The sequence below is a fragment of the Dreissena polymorpha genome, chromosome 7 (genome assembly GCF_020536995.1).
Source record: "Dreissena polymorpha isolate Duluth1 chromosome 7, UMN_Dpol_1.0, whole genome shotgun sequence".
Classification (NCBI taxonomy): Eukaryota; Metazoa; Mollusca; class Bivalvia; order Myida; family Dreissenidae; genus Dreissena; species Dreissena polymorpha.
In genome coordinates this window covers 55668284-55682996 of record NC_068361.1, presented here as the reverse complement: position 1 = coordinate 55682996, position 14713 = coordinate 55668284, and the positions used below count along the sequence as shown (strand labels likewise).

At 37.4% G+C, this 14713-nt stretch overlaps 1 protein-coding gene across 1 annotated transcript in view; it reads right to left on the bottom strand.

Annotated features, from left to right (window-relative positions):
* Window positions 1–14713, bottom strand: part of LOC127838229 (uncharacterized) — a 76575-nt gene that overhangs the window by 39254 nt on the left and 22608 nt on the right. The window contains exons 5-13 of the mRNA XM_052365845.1: window positions 14437–14551; window positions 13516–13712; window positions 10863–10989; window positions 10114–10313; window positions 9400–9549; window positions 8970–9078; window positions 4169–4362; window positions 3500–3544; window positions 2962–3064 (exon numbers count right to left, since the gene is read on the bottom strand). Coding sequence (XP_052221805.1) covers window positions 2962–3064; window positions 3500–3544; window positions 4169–4362; window positions 8970–9078; window positions 9400–9549; window positions 10114–10313; window positions 10863–10989; window positions 13516–13712; window positions 14437–14551 — 1240 coding nt within the window. The remainder of the gene's footprint in view (window positions 1–2961; window positions 3065–3499; window positions 3545–4168; window positions 4363–8969; window positions 9079–9399; window positions 9550–10113; window positions 10314–10862; window positions 10990–13515; window positions 13713–14436; window positions 14552–14713) is intronic.

Below are 14713 nucleotides of genomic sequence, written 5' to 3'. Positions count from 1 at the left end.
ACTTTCAACCGCGTTTGTACCGTTTTACCATGCTCTGAAATGTCCATTATAAGCAACTTTTGACGATTTAATTTCTGAAAATTATAAAGCGTGTAGCGCCGTTAAATGTCGCATCGCCGTTATATGTCGCAGGTTACGAGATTTGTCGCAACTTTAACGATAAATGTCGCAAAAAATTCAACTGCCGATATATGTCGCAACATTAACGATAAATGTCGCACACCTTTGTAAGTCATGTTAAAAAAGAAAACTTGAAGTAAAATGACTTAAACTTTAAGGTTAGATTTAGATTACCCGACGAGGTTCTTTGAGCCGACTGCAACCAGAATGGTTAGTTTTTAGTTAGTATTGTCCGAAATGGTCAATTGTGGTCAGTTTTTTCCATAATTGTCAGTTGCGGTCAGTATTGTCCGAAATCGTCAGTTGTGGTCAATATTGACCCAATCAATTCTTATAATTCTTGGCCTGATTTCAATATCACGTAGTACCTTTTTGCATCAATGGGGCGATATATATTCAAGTAACATTCGATAGAAAACCAGCTTATTCCAACGAAATATCGGAAATATCTTATTTAATTATTTTTATTTGTTTTTCAACATATATCTCAATTACATCATGATTGTACATATTAACAAATATAACATATTTCGTCAGTTAGTCAGTTACATAAAATTATATACTTTATTATTATTTACATTCACTTTATATGCACACATAAGTTATTCAGGTTTATACTAACAACAATACTATGGAAATATTATTAAACAAACATGTTTTTATGCTTCAAATCGTTACCAGAAAATAGTATTTGAGATGATGCTTTTACATTTTTTAAGAGATTGAAAAAGGGGTACAAGATTAGTTTATTAAAGAAGGGAAAAATAATTAAAGAAAAATAACTTTCAAAAGACAAGCTATGTTTGTTACTTAAGGAAAAAAGCACTGATTTTCTGTGCGCGTAAAAATACGAACTTGTTTTTGGTAGTTATACAATTAACTTAAAAGGAGAAAATAAGAAGGAGACAGGAATAAACAAAACTAATAGAGAAGTATCCTAAGAAAAAAGGCTATAGGCAAGATTCTTTAAGGAGTTAATACAAAAATGCTTCGTGTTTTATTGTGTTGATTTAGTTTATCTTTTTCAAAAGCAATTTGTTTCTCTAATAAAATGCGCATTACTATAGATTTTTGCGTATTTAGTTTGAGTACGGATATTTCACTGCATTCTTGAATAGTATGCATCAGTGCTGAGAACCAATGTGGTGTTTCATCTGTAAGTTACGTTGTATCATCTGCGAAAAGTGTTTGCTTGATTTCTTGTTCTTTTATTTTCATTCCACTTATATCTGCATGTTTTCAATACAGTTGGACAATATATATACAAATATCTAAAGATGATAACAGTTAAATTTAAATAACCTTATTTAATACTCGATTATAGTCTAACAACTCTATGATAGCCTGTGTTATAAAGCATAGAAGTTTATTGAGTTCATGACATAATATTTAGATATCAACTTGTTCTCCTTAGCCTTGGTCTACATATCAAGTTACGTTTGATTTATGAACATGTTAACAATGTAAATTAATATATTTGCGCCAAGGCAGTGTTAATTTGTTACGTTCTTAATATTTCTTACATTGTATTCAAACTCTATACCCGTCCGTTTATTTATGCCCAATTTATTGTAACGATAATGGGTTGACTGACGTTTTTTTCGATTATGGTATAGATACACTGTATACTTACATATTTATAGTTTAGTTTACCATGCCTCCACATTTGTAGTTAATTATACAAGATAGCCAGCATATACGTCAGCCAACGTGTGGATTTATATCATGTTTCGATTGGTCAAAACCACATATTCGTACATGTTGGCTGATTTCAGCCGTATCGTGCTGGCATGTTGGCAGGTTCAAATGTCCAAATGATTCGCGTTCTGAGAAAACTGATCATAATTCATGTGCGTAAAGTGTCGTCCCAGATTAGCCTGTGCAATCCGCACATGCTTATCAGGGACAACAGTTTCCGCTTAAATTGGATTTTTGCTAAGAAGAGACTTTATTTAAACGAAAAATGCCATTACAAAAGGAAAGTGTTGTCCCTGATTAGCCTGTGCGGTTGCGACATATATCGTCAGTAGGATTTGCGACATGTATCGTTCCTTGCGACATTTATCGTCAACGTTGCGACAAATCTCGTAGCCTGCGACATATAACGGCGATGCGACATTTAACGGCGCTACAAAGCGTTGCAACGCGAAATGATTGAACAATTTGAAGAGTTCTGTTTTGTCGTTATATTTTGTGACACTACGAGGATTGCTAATATAAAGTATAAAAAACATCTGTCATTGTATGAGCACAGATGGCCGAGTGGTATAAACGATAGACTTTTACTCCAGGGGTCAGTGGTTCGAGCCCAGTTGAAGGTTACTTTTTTTTTCTTTCTTTAATTTTATTTTTGTTTTTTACTTGAGCTTTTTAGATCCAATGTTTACATTTATCAACATAAAGCATTTAATGACCAACTTCATTACATGCCAAAATCTGTGAAAAGTTAAGCTTAAAATCATATCTTGTAAATGTCGGGTAGAGTCTTCATTTTCGATTGGTGTAACGTGTAACAGTTTGTTTAACGTGTAGACCGAGATAAGCAAGAAACGAGGTATGCATTAGGAAACCATGATTTTGTATTAGTAACTAGGGTACCATGAATTTTATATAACATAACATAAGGGATATGCATATTAAATATCACAGAACCTGTAATTATGTCTACTGTGATTCAAAAACTGTTGATTGTGAACATTTAAGTCTCACAGACAGATAACAGAATAGTCAGATGTTACTCGACACTGTACCCGTGAACGTTTGTACTGATATACATTCAAACGAAAGTGAATACAAGTCTAATGTTAAAGGTGGAATTAAGCTGAATAAATGAGCACTCACTGGCAATTCTTTTCAGTAACATCCGTGTTCGCAGGAGGCTTGCATGCACCGGACGTGACGTAGCCGACCACCGTATCCGGGTTCGCGCATGCTGACTTGTTGCCTGACAATATGCGATCAAGATCACGTTATTAACATCATTAGTATGTTTGTGTATACAGGACTACTATGGAGTGCATATCACAATGTTCAAATCGATTTCCTCTCGGTACAAGACTACACACACAATGAATCTTTTCAGCAAAGCATATATAGCTGGAAGCCTGGAAATCGCAGCAAAATTCACAATCCGTTCCAACTGTCACGATTCTAGAAAGCATAATAAGTCCCGTGTTCGATTATGAGTCAGAGAGCGTTCGTTGGGTATTTACCAAGCACTCATTATTTTCGGCAAGCGGGCTCGTTGATGTTAAACAGAAAATGGCTTTTAATACAAATGAGCTGAAAGGCTGAACCTAACTTGGTATGCATTTGGACACATTCGGTATCATACTGCTGAAGGACATTAGGATTTTTCGAAACACACCTGAATACATACCCGTTCCTGGTCGGCTAGGAATGGGTTCAGTCATCAGTGGATTTTCTGCAAAAAAGAATATCAGAATATTTGTTCAAATGAAAGACACAATATCAATAAAACCCTTCATATGCAATTGTTTTTATCACATCACTGTCATCACCAGCCTCCTTAAGAAGATTTGCCGAATTTCAGCGTCGCTTGTCCAGTAAATTCCAAATGCAAACGGATACAGAGCTTTTAACGAAAACAGGTGCCCAAAGGTAATTTGATATCTATGGAAAGATGTAAAGCATCCGGGAATAGCGGCCACTCGTCGACAACGGTCACTTTGGCCATTTCCATTGACTGACCGCTGTTCTCAGTTTTGACTGTAAGCAGAAAAGGGATGTAAATATCGGTTACTGTGCAGATCTTAAACAGAAACATATGTACGACACTGCATATGGCTCAACGTCAGTCTTTCATTTGATATACTTAGCCCATTTATGCCTAGAGCGTCTAGAAAAAAAGCCCTTGGCAAACAGCATCATGCGTCGTCTCATCAGGGTCTGCGCTGTTTGCTTAAAGGAATTTCTGTAAGAAATATTCTAAATATACTGGACATCCCTAATTTTGGAAATAAATTGATCCAATTTAGAAAGATGGGAGAGTCCACTTGGCATAAATGGGTCAATCTAATACACTTACCTGAACACCGCGTGGAGTTCAGCGCATACTCTTGTTTGATGTTCGCTATCAGCAGCAGCTGCTTCAGACGGTCGGTTATCACCGTCGGGCTAAGTCTCAGGTACAAGGCCATACGGGTCACGCACTCCGTGGAGTATCGCGGTCGTGTACCCATCATCTTCTCTGCTACGCATTTCAGCCCGCCCCAGAGGTTACTGTAAGGTAGCGGTCACGTTCAGCTAACTTTTGAGACTCGGATAAGATTCAGGACTACTTTTTACTTTTGTATAAATGTGCTGGGACGTATAATGTCCATTTGAGTGTTAACTCAATATTAGCACAGTTAACACGATTGATATGCTAAGGTCAATTTACATTAAGCGTGGCCTGGAGTTTCCAAAGAAAATATTGCTGCGCAATGTTTCTCACAATAATATTTTCCATATGTGAAAGCGGGATCTCATGATTTAAGTTACCTAATTATGTGTTTGAGATGGTTTTGTTTAAATCTGCGATAAACAGGATATAATTCTTACCGGTTTGAAAATTGAGATCTTATCGTTTAAATCGTTTGAAGGGTGGATAAGTATTTTAGAGCACACCAGTATCTGACAAAAAATCAATGTTACGCATAAGGATTGTTTAATGGAATATAAAATTACAGTGGATTATATTTTTTCATTATTAGGCATTATTAGCATATGCTTGTATTATAAATTTATTGGCTTTTGTCAACAGTCTAGTTTAAACTTTATTTTAAGCAAATATTGCATGTAAACATGTACACATGTAAACATAATTCGAAATAAGCATATACCAAAATTAAATGTGCTTTGGATTGGAAAACAAGGTCGATGTGACACTTATATGAATTCCTCTCCGTTTGTGTTGAGTTGCGACTGCAGTCATTGTGGTCAGAAGTCGAACTGTAAGTGTTTAGATTACATGTGAAAATGGTTGGAGAAGACATTATCTAAAAGAATTATTTAAAAAGGAATGCAAAAACCTAACAAGAAAAAAAAAATGTTATTTTATTTGTAAACCTGGTACACGGTCTGTTTTCGAGCAGGAGAGAGCCGTTACACATATGTTGCAAAGCGTTTCGTTGCTATGATATATCGCTGTACAGCGCGAAACAGAAGTTCGTTTTCTGCAAGAGAGAATCGATCAAAGCCATTTAACAGATTATTTGTAGTAATAGGGCACCGTATATCGGCAAAGCAGTGGGTTCTGAGGTTTGTATAATGTGGACATCTTAAGAGGAAATGTTCAATTGTTTCTGAAGATCCACAGGAACATAAGGGGGAGCTTACTAAAGACCTTCTGTACAGATCATGGTTCAAACCGCTACAGTCGAGTCGAAGACGTGTGTGTAGGATTTGCCCAGTTCGTGAACCGCAGTAAAAAAGAGGTGAGGATTTATTTTTTTCTTTTTGTAGGGCGTTTTTGAATGATTGTACGTCTGGTGAATTTTGTATTGTTATGTGCAGTTGATTCCATTCCCGTATTGTTTTGGGTAAGAAAGATAAACTATATGCTTGCGTGCGTGCTCTGGCATGTCGGATGTGTCTTAAGTTGTATCCGCCTGATTGGGTTTGATTAATATGTGTAATTAGATCTGACATGTAGGGTGGTGAAAGTCCATGTGCCATTTTGTAAAATAGAAGTAGGCGATGTTGTTTCCTTCTTTCCGATAGTGTATCCCATTTGATGTCGTTGAGTAGCTTTTGGATGTTGCAATATTTTGTTGCTCCAGTACATATACGGGCAGCTTCCACTTGAACAGATTCAAGTTCTTGCTTTAGGTATTCGCTACAGTTGTCCCAGACCACATCAGAGTATTCAAGTGTAGGGCGGATGAGTGACAAGTACATTTTTTCGAGACAGGAGCGGTTGAGGAAGAATTTAAGCGACCTAAGAATACCGATAAGTCGCCAAGCTTTTGACAGAGTAATTGAGATATGTGCGTTCCATTTTGCGTCAGAGGAAAGGGTTAGACCCAAGTGCTTGTGGGTGTCAACTTCTTCGATATTTAGAGAATTCATAATTAAAGGTGGGTGTTGTGATTTAAGCCTTTTCCTGCTGAAAATAATAGATTCAGTTTTCTCAGGGTTAAACGATACAAGCCAAGACTGGGACCACGAATGTATGGATGCAAGGTCGTTGTTTAGCGTGGTTGATGCAGTTACAGGATCTTCTACAATAATGTAGAGACTGGTGTCGTCGGCAAAGAGTCGGATGTTTGAGTTGACAGCAGAAACAATATCGTTAATATAGGCGAGAAAGAATAAGGGGCCAAGGATGGAGCCTTGAGGGACGCCTGCTTGTATATGGCGCCATGATGATGTAGAATTTGCATACACGACGCGTTGTTTGCGATTTGACAGGTAAGACATAATCCAGTTAAGTAGGGAGTCACATATTCCAAAAGACGAAAGTTTTGTGATGAGACCACGATGCCAGACTCGGTCGAAAGCTTTTGAAATATCGCAGAATACAGCACGCACTTCCTTGCCCTCGTCCATGGCCTGACATATGTCGTTGTAAAGACATGTAAGTTGATTTACGGTCGAGTCCCCTTTTATAAAGCCAGATTGGAAAGGGGTAATAAGATTATTTGTCGTTAGGTAATTATATATGTATTTGTGAATGCATCGCTCCATTAGTTTGCCGAGGCAACTAAGTAGGGAAATAGGGCGGTAGTTGGCGGGTTTAGAAGGATCTGATTTTTTGAAGATGGGCGCAACGTTTGCAAGCTTCCAAGAACCAGGGAAATACGAATTCTGCATGAGCTTATTGAAAAATGTTGAAAGAGGTATAGAAAGTTCGTGTATGCCTTCTTTTAGAAGCCTAGGACTGACCATGTCTGGGCCACTTGCTTTGCTTGGGTCAAGAAGTGAAAGAGCGTCTTGAACGTCTTGGGGCGTAATGGTGATGCTTCTCAAAGAGGATTCCGTAACACGATTTATTGGTGGAGGATAGTGATCTCGATCGTCGATAGTTGACTGAGAAGAAAAGTAGTTGTTAAGAAGATCAGCTTTGCCATCGTCAGTAGTTGCCTCGTGATTGTGGTCGTATAATGTTGGTATTGTTTGCGATTGTGTTTTGTTTGCAAGTTGTTTAGCTGTTTTAAACCATGTTTTAGGAGATGTGTTAGGTTGATTTAATTTCTCAATTAATTTATTTTTATAGTTTTGTTTTGCCTGACGTATATGTTTAGTGACTAAATTTCTTGCGTGTTTAAACTTTGACCATGCTTCTGGCGTATTCAACTTTTTTGCTTTTTTATGAAATTTTTGCCTCTTTTTTATAAGAGTTCTAATCAGGTGTGACATCCATGGGATGTCATGAGGTCTTACTGTGATTATTTTGTTTGGGATATTTTGGGATGCTATTGATAGGATTGTGTCTGTTATTTTCTCGGTAATATCATCTAGGTCGTCGTTGTCGAAAAGGCTGTTCCAGTCCGTCGACCGTAAGCCGGCTCTGTAATCATCATAGTTTCCTCTGTCGTAGACCCATATACGTCGTTTGAATGGAGCTGTTCTGGGCTTATGCAAATGAAGAACTACCACTACTGGACAGTGAAAACGAGTTAAGTTTGGAATGAAAGGGTCTGCAACAAAGCTGGATAGTATGTGATTTTTGTTTTTTTACAAAGATTAGATCGATAAGTGAGCTAGAGTGTTCTGTGATGTGAGTTGGTGAGGAGATAAGTTGTTCAGCGTTGTATGATGTCATAAGATTTATGATTTTATTTGGGCATTGACTGAGGACGTTCATATTTAAGTCTCCAGTGATGATGATATTATCATAGGACATGGAAAAAGCTTGATCGATGTTATGTTCTAGTAAGGTCCAGTAGTCATTGTTTGCGTCCGGAGGACGGTAGATGCCTCCCAACAATAATCTGTGCCTACCTGTTGATAATTCGACCCAAAGAGATTCTAAGCCATTTATACAGAGATCTGATCGCTTGGTTGCATTAATACCTTCTCGGACATATATAACTACACCGCCGCCAAGACGATTTATACGATCACAGCGAAATGGTTGCTGAAAATGCAATAAAGCGATATCATCGTCAGGAATCGATGGGTTAAGCCAAGTTTCCGTAAGAACGAGTACGTCGTATGGATGTGCCTCAACTTCTAGGATGTCAAGCTTTGGTCTAAGACTCTGAATATTCAGGTGCATGATGCTGAGTCCGTTGTTGTTTAATATATGGCTGTATTCTGAGAGGGAAGAACTAATCGATGAGTCGGGGCCGGGGTTAGGGTGGACGTCTCCAGAACACAGAATAAGTAAGGAGCACAGGTACAGCTGTGTATGGTTTCTGAACGTTAAGGGTCGATGAATGAGGTTTAGCAACAGAAAACTAGGTTTGTAGTAGGATGGGCGGCATGTCCTATCAGTGTAGACAGTCATTTGACTAGGGAGGATGATATCTGGGACGGCTGAGTAGAAGCCATGCCGCCTTTTCAGTTGTGGACAATGTGTGGTGGTCGGATCTCATACTCGCCAACGTGAACCGTGTACCAAAGGGGTTACTTATAAAATAAAATAAACAGATGAGTGGAAAAATGTAACATATTATGATTAAGGACATGATGCTTAACGGGCATTGTGGTATTGGTAAGTGCTGGCGGAAGAACAGTATCTTCAAAATATGGGTATCGTGGAAGAAGCTTCTAATGGAGGTCGTCAGGCTAATGTTTTAAATCCTTTCGTATTAAGTTTTTAACAAGTAAAAGGATTGTCAACAGTCTGATTGCCGTGTGTGACGTCACTTATATGATGTCACTTAAATCACGTCACTTACCTGCAGTAAGCGTCAAACGTAATACCCTCGACGGTCGCATTGCCAAAAAAGTTCATACACTGAACGGCGTACTGTGATATAGCAGTAACATCTGCGCATTGCCTCATGTCTGAAAAATGAAATTATCAAATATTATTTCTTTTTTTCTGTTAATACGTTTTATTTGGTGTTGATGTATTTATAGTTCAAACGCGCACACATGTTATGCGCATAAATTTTCTGCACAATGAAAAATCTCATTGAAAAAAAATATGATCGAGCACTTAATTTAGCAACTCAAAAATGTAAAATAAATCAAACAACACTTTTGTACCATTTCAAAATCATTCTATGATGTATGTGCACTTTCACAACATCAACAGTATTGCATGCGTAACAATTTAAAAGAAATAATTAAAGAAAACATAGCATATATTTTCTCACTTCTTACCAGGAGCACATTTTCTTGCTTCCTTTCCGTTGCTGCATTTCTGAGAACAGCATTCCTGACCGCTGGTACACGGCGTGGTGCCGTGACAATCGCTCATGCACTCGGAAGTGGGTAAAATAACCGCCGGCGCACAGGAAGTGTTCCAGTTCTCTGCAATCGAAGTAATCCAGTCAGCGAATCAAACAGAATCGAAAATTCACCAGCGCGTATTAATGGAAAAAATGTTATATATATAATTGGATCTTCTGTTACAAGTAATCCTTACAATAAGACTTGAATTCATTTAAAGTCTATATCAATAACATGTACATGCATGTGTTCATTGCATAGTAGTAGTAGTAGTGGTAGTGGTAGTGGTAGTGGTAGTAGTAGTAGTAGTAGTAGTAGTAGTAGTAGTAGTAGTAGTAGTAGTAGTAGTAGTAGTAGTAGTAGTAGTAGTAGTAGAAGTAGTAGTAGTAGTAGTAGTAGTAGTAGTAGTAGTAGAAGTAGTAGCAGAATTATTTGCAGCAGCAGCAGCAGTAATAGTAGTAGTAATAGTAGAAGAAGAAAGTTGGGCCGATGTGGAGGAGAGGAGGGAGTGCTGTGAATATTTTTTTCGTTTTATGTATTTTTTTGCCAATTGATACTAAGAGAAGCTATAAGAGTTGATGCATCGAAATTGACAGACGATACAGGTTCTACAATTTACTATCTCGAGCGACAAGCGACTTTTACCTTGACAGGCTTGAAAGTGAAAGTCTGGTATCGCTATCGCAAAACCAAAAGATCGCTTCATAAAGTCTAGAAGGTCGTTGTAAGATTTGCTCTGGCGGAGTTCTGCGAACACATCTGCTTGGCATTTCAACGGGCTGGTTGAGGAAGCCGTGCGTTTTAAGGACGCGTTAGTAAGACACTCAATCCCCTCCCGTAGGGCGCTATAAATACAGAGACGATACTCTACATATGAGTTTAATAATATTGCTTTATCTTTATTTACACAAATTATTTTATTTTAATTGATTGTAAACTGTACAGAGACATTTAAGTGTAGCATAATATAAAGCCAGTTAAAGCAATTTTGAAAGTCATATGTAAAACTCAAATGTTTCATTGTAACACCGTACAGTCACTTCGATTTATTTCTACTGTGTTTAGGCATGATTAAAAGCATTCAAGTCCGCAATTAAGGTTAAAATAAAGAGGTATGAACTTATAATTAGATTTTTATATATCTACATGAATTGCCTAATACTGTTCATTAATCAGCACGGAAATGTTGTAAATAAGTTATTTTATTTGGCGGGTAATTTTGGCAATGAAGCAAGGTACCGCAGATAACCGTATAATTCACAAATTTACAATATAAAGCGTAAGTCTAGGAAATATTACAAAGCGAAATGTTTTCATCACAAACTTCTTCAGACCATTAAAGACAAACTAAAGAATCTCCAAAATGGATGCCCTAGAGTTTTCCGCATACGTACCCACATCCGGTAGCTATGGAGTTAGACCGGTTGAGGAGAGGCGAAAACGGTTGACGGCACGTTAAAGGCTCGGCAGACAACGAGTTGATGAGATCGGTGGTAGTACATGTCGCGTTTGATCCTATTCCTAAAGGGAACAATAAAAGTTGTGCAAAAAAATGTTGTAATGATATTGCCAGAAGAATACATATATACAACAAAGTATGTTTTTTTTTCTTTGACGAAAGCACTTAATTGTTTTAATATAACATAATACAATTCAGGCCCGTACCCAGGCCATGGGCCCAGGGGCCCGGCCCCCCCCCAGCTGGCTGTCGAACTATGATTTTTTTTAATAATCGGCCCACTGCAATTTTTTTTCTCGTGCAAGGGCCCACAGTACGCTTTCCCTCAAAACAAAAGAGCATCTATGTTTTATTGTCCCTGATAAACAAGGGGATAAACGCTCGCCAATCGAGATAAGCCTCTAGGCAATGTTTTCTTATCGCCTTGTACACACATCCCCTATCAGTTCCCCCATTGTGATCATGAATGCTTCATCTATCGATGGTTGATGTAACATGTATTTTGATACGTGCAGCGAATGGAAGCAACTGCTACAGGAGTTCGTAGACTATGGTCTGATAATTGCCGACGCAAGTTTTTTTTATTCTGTGAATAGGCCCTAGACATGTTTGTCCCTTTGTTTTTTTTTAACATTTTATTGGGAATTTTTAAGTCCCAATATAATACTTTTTGCATTGAGAATAGGGCCCTGAATTTGAACCGGAACAAAAACACTGACAAAGGTATTAAAACTGAGTATTTATAATTTTTGAAAGGAAATCACTGAAAAAGACTACGATGAGATAGTTAACATGTTTGTTTAAAAGAAAAACAGATTCATAAATTTGCCGAGCAACAGATAAAATTTGGAAGAATTCAGTATTTAAAATAATTGAGTACCGAGAATTGAGTAATATAAACTTATTAATGGCTCATTGGTAAAAAAATGAAAATTGAAACAACAAATCGATCTCATTATATAAGTTAACCTGATCAAGTGTAGAAAAATATTGTATAATTAAATTATCTATTTCCTTGAATTTGTTTGATAACAGTAAAATATGTTAAATTGATTATTTAAGACTTTCATTATTTCACCCAAAAATTAGGCGTTTCGCGCAATTTTTTCCTAAAAAAATGGCAAGGTCTGTCCCCAAAAATCAGATTAAAAAAACCCTGTGACGTTATTGATTTGTGAAAAAAATGATGGAAGCAATACGAGAGTTGATGTGGGTAATCGTCAGTTTAAACCTATAAGCTTCGGAAATCTAAAGCTTTTAATATTGTTGTGAATTCACACCAATGTTTAAAGCTTAAGGCTTCCGAAATGTGCTGATTTACTTGTTATATTCCATTAATTCATATCACAAAATACGTTTTTATAAGCATTAAAATTCACCTTGCAAAGTGCCAAATAAACAAAAGTATATATATATGGAGGGGGGACCCCTCCCAAACCCTCCCCGGTTGGGCCCCCCCCCCCCCCCCTGTAAAAAAATCCTGGGTACGGCCCTGCAATAACATTATTTTTTATGTAGTGTTTATGTAGCGAGTGTTTTATCATAATGCATCAATAAAATAATGCGAACTTAGGTTAAAACTCTTAAAATCAATAGCGGAACATATACATGGGGTTTTAAAATGAAAAATACATTTTGGTAAGGTTTATAAGCCTATTATGCAATCACAGTGATACTATTTTACTATGTATACTGTTAACAGCGCTGTTACGCGGGGCAACAATTTGCAGATAATCCACAAATACTAGTAATATACGAAAGTCGTGCATACATGTTCAATATTTTGAGAGAACTCAGTCAATGCCTGTGAAGGGACTATTAAAGAGACGTGTTCACAGATCTTGGCATGTTTTGAAGTTGATTAAAGGTGATTAAATTCTTTTAATTGATAAATGCAAGCATCGATTCTAAAGAGCTCCTGTAAAAATAAAACACAAGGAAATTAAAGAACGAAAAAAACAACGGGGCTCGAAAAACGGTCCTCTATATTAAAAATATTGGTCAGATACCCCTCGGACATCTGTACATCTACGTGTAATGGCATATTCGATGCTTTTCATAATCCATCCAGGTAATGTCACAAAATAAAACGAAAACAAGATAATTCTACAAATTATTTAATCGTTTCTAATTGCTAACGCTTTGTAATTGTATCGATTTATAACGATGACTATTCGAGTCGCGTTATGAGAAAACTGGACATAATGCATGTTCGTAAAGTGTCGTCCCAGATTAGCCTGTGCAGTCCGCACAGGCTAATCAGGGACGACACTTTCCGCCTAAACTTGATTTTCGGTAAGGAGGGACTTCCTTTAAACGAAAAATACCATAAAAGCGGAAAGTGTCGTCCCTGATTAGCCTGAGCGGACTGCACAGGCTAATCTGGGACGACACTTTACGCACATGCATTATGTCCATTTTTTTTTAGAACAAGACACATTATATGTTTTTAATCCATAACAAACAGTTGGAAAATTGTCATTTTGGCAAACTGTGAACAAGTCCCTTTGATCGCCTAGTGAACTGAATAATAAAAAACTATTTCATAGAGAAAGTGGGTGAATCTACATTGTACGTCTATACTCTACCTTGACACAACGCATAGCTAAAATTTGGAATCCCAATTGTTAGATTATTTGTAGTCAGAAAATTCAGCAAAATGCCGGATGCATTCGGATCTTCTTTAAGTTCTGCCGTCAACTCTTCAATGCAGGTGCCCATAGCGTTTACATCCGTCGTGTTCACAAACGCTCTCGCAAGACAGCCAAGTACATCAGAAATCGTTCTACAATACAATAAATTAAATAATTAAACATAAAAAGTAACAAAATTTATATGCCATAAATCTTCGACTCTTTTGATGAAATCTATCGATTTGAAGACATAAACCGTGATTCCATGGTGATCCGAAATGTATAAGATGTGCAAAAACGAGGCAGTTCAAACGAATGAATACTTGGGTTTTATGCTTTTTTATTTTTAAACTAGCCTTAGTGACTTCGTAGTCACCCAAACATGCAAAATGAAGCTGCCTTAGCCAGTATCTATTCGGAATAATCGCTTGCCAAAAAATGAAAAGATTCCCAGTAAATATTTATTGACCGATGCAAATCAAAGGGACAATCGCATATTCTCGGCGTCAAACATCGGATAAGTCGAGTATTGATAATCTGCGAGGGGTACCGAATGTCAGAGGGAGTGACCACGCGACGTCCAACGTCCATGCCGAGACAGGTATTTTTCGTCGTTCTATACCCTTTATTACGTTATCAATTGACGGGATCACACACTTAAAGCGACTGCTAAGAAAATTTGTAGCGACTAAAGTCGAGATATAGAGCGAATATTGATACGAAATCAACGCAAATCGCTTTCTTTCTGATATGGCTGGAAAGTTAGCGCAATTTTAACAATTAATACAAGTAATAAAGGGAATAAAACGGCGAAAATGCCTTCCTTGGCATGGATTTCGCCATCTTGACGTTCACGTGATTAATACACATACATACCGGCAGCCGGCTGCGATTGAAGTTGAGTTGTTCGTTAGTGGCTTCAACAATTCACTGCACTGCTTCGGGTTCATTCTTACCATTTTCTCTATGGAGCATTTCGTACTTCCTTGTCCTGCAAAAGCCATACAGATTTGGCTGACAGAAGTAAATATACGACGAAAACATTGAAAGAACAATTGACAGATTAATCCACGTCCTAGTGTTAATGGAGGCTGTTTTTTTGCGATATCATTTTGTCGCGTGGGCGTGTTGGTGGGTTTGACATTCGCCAATA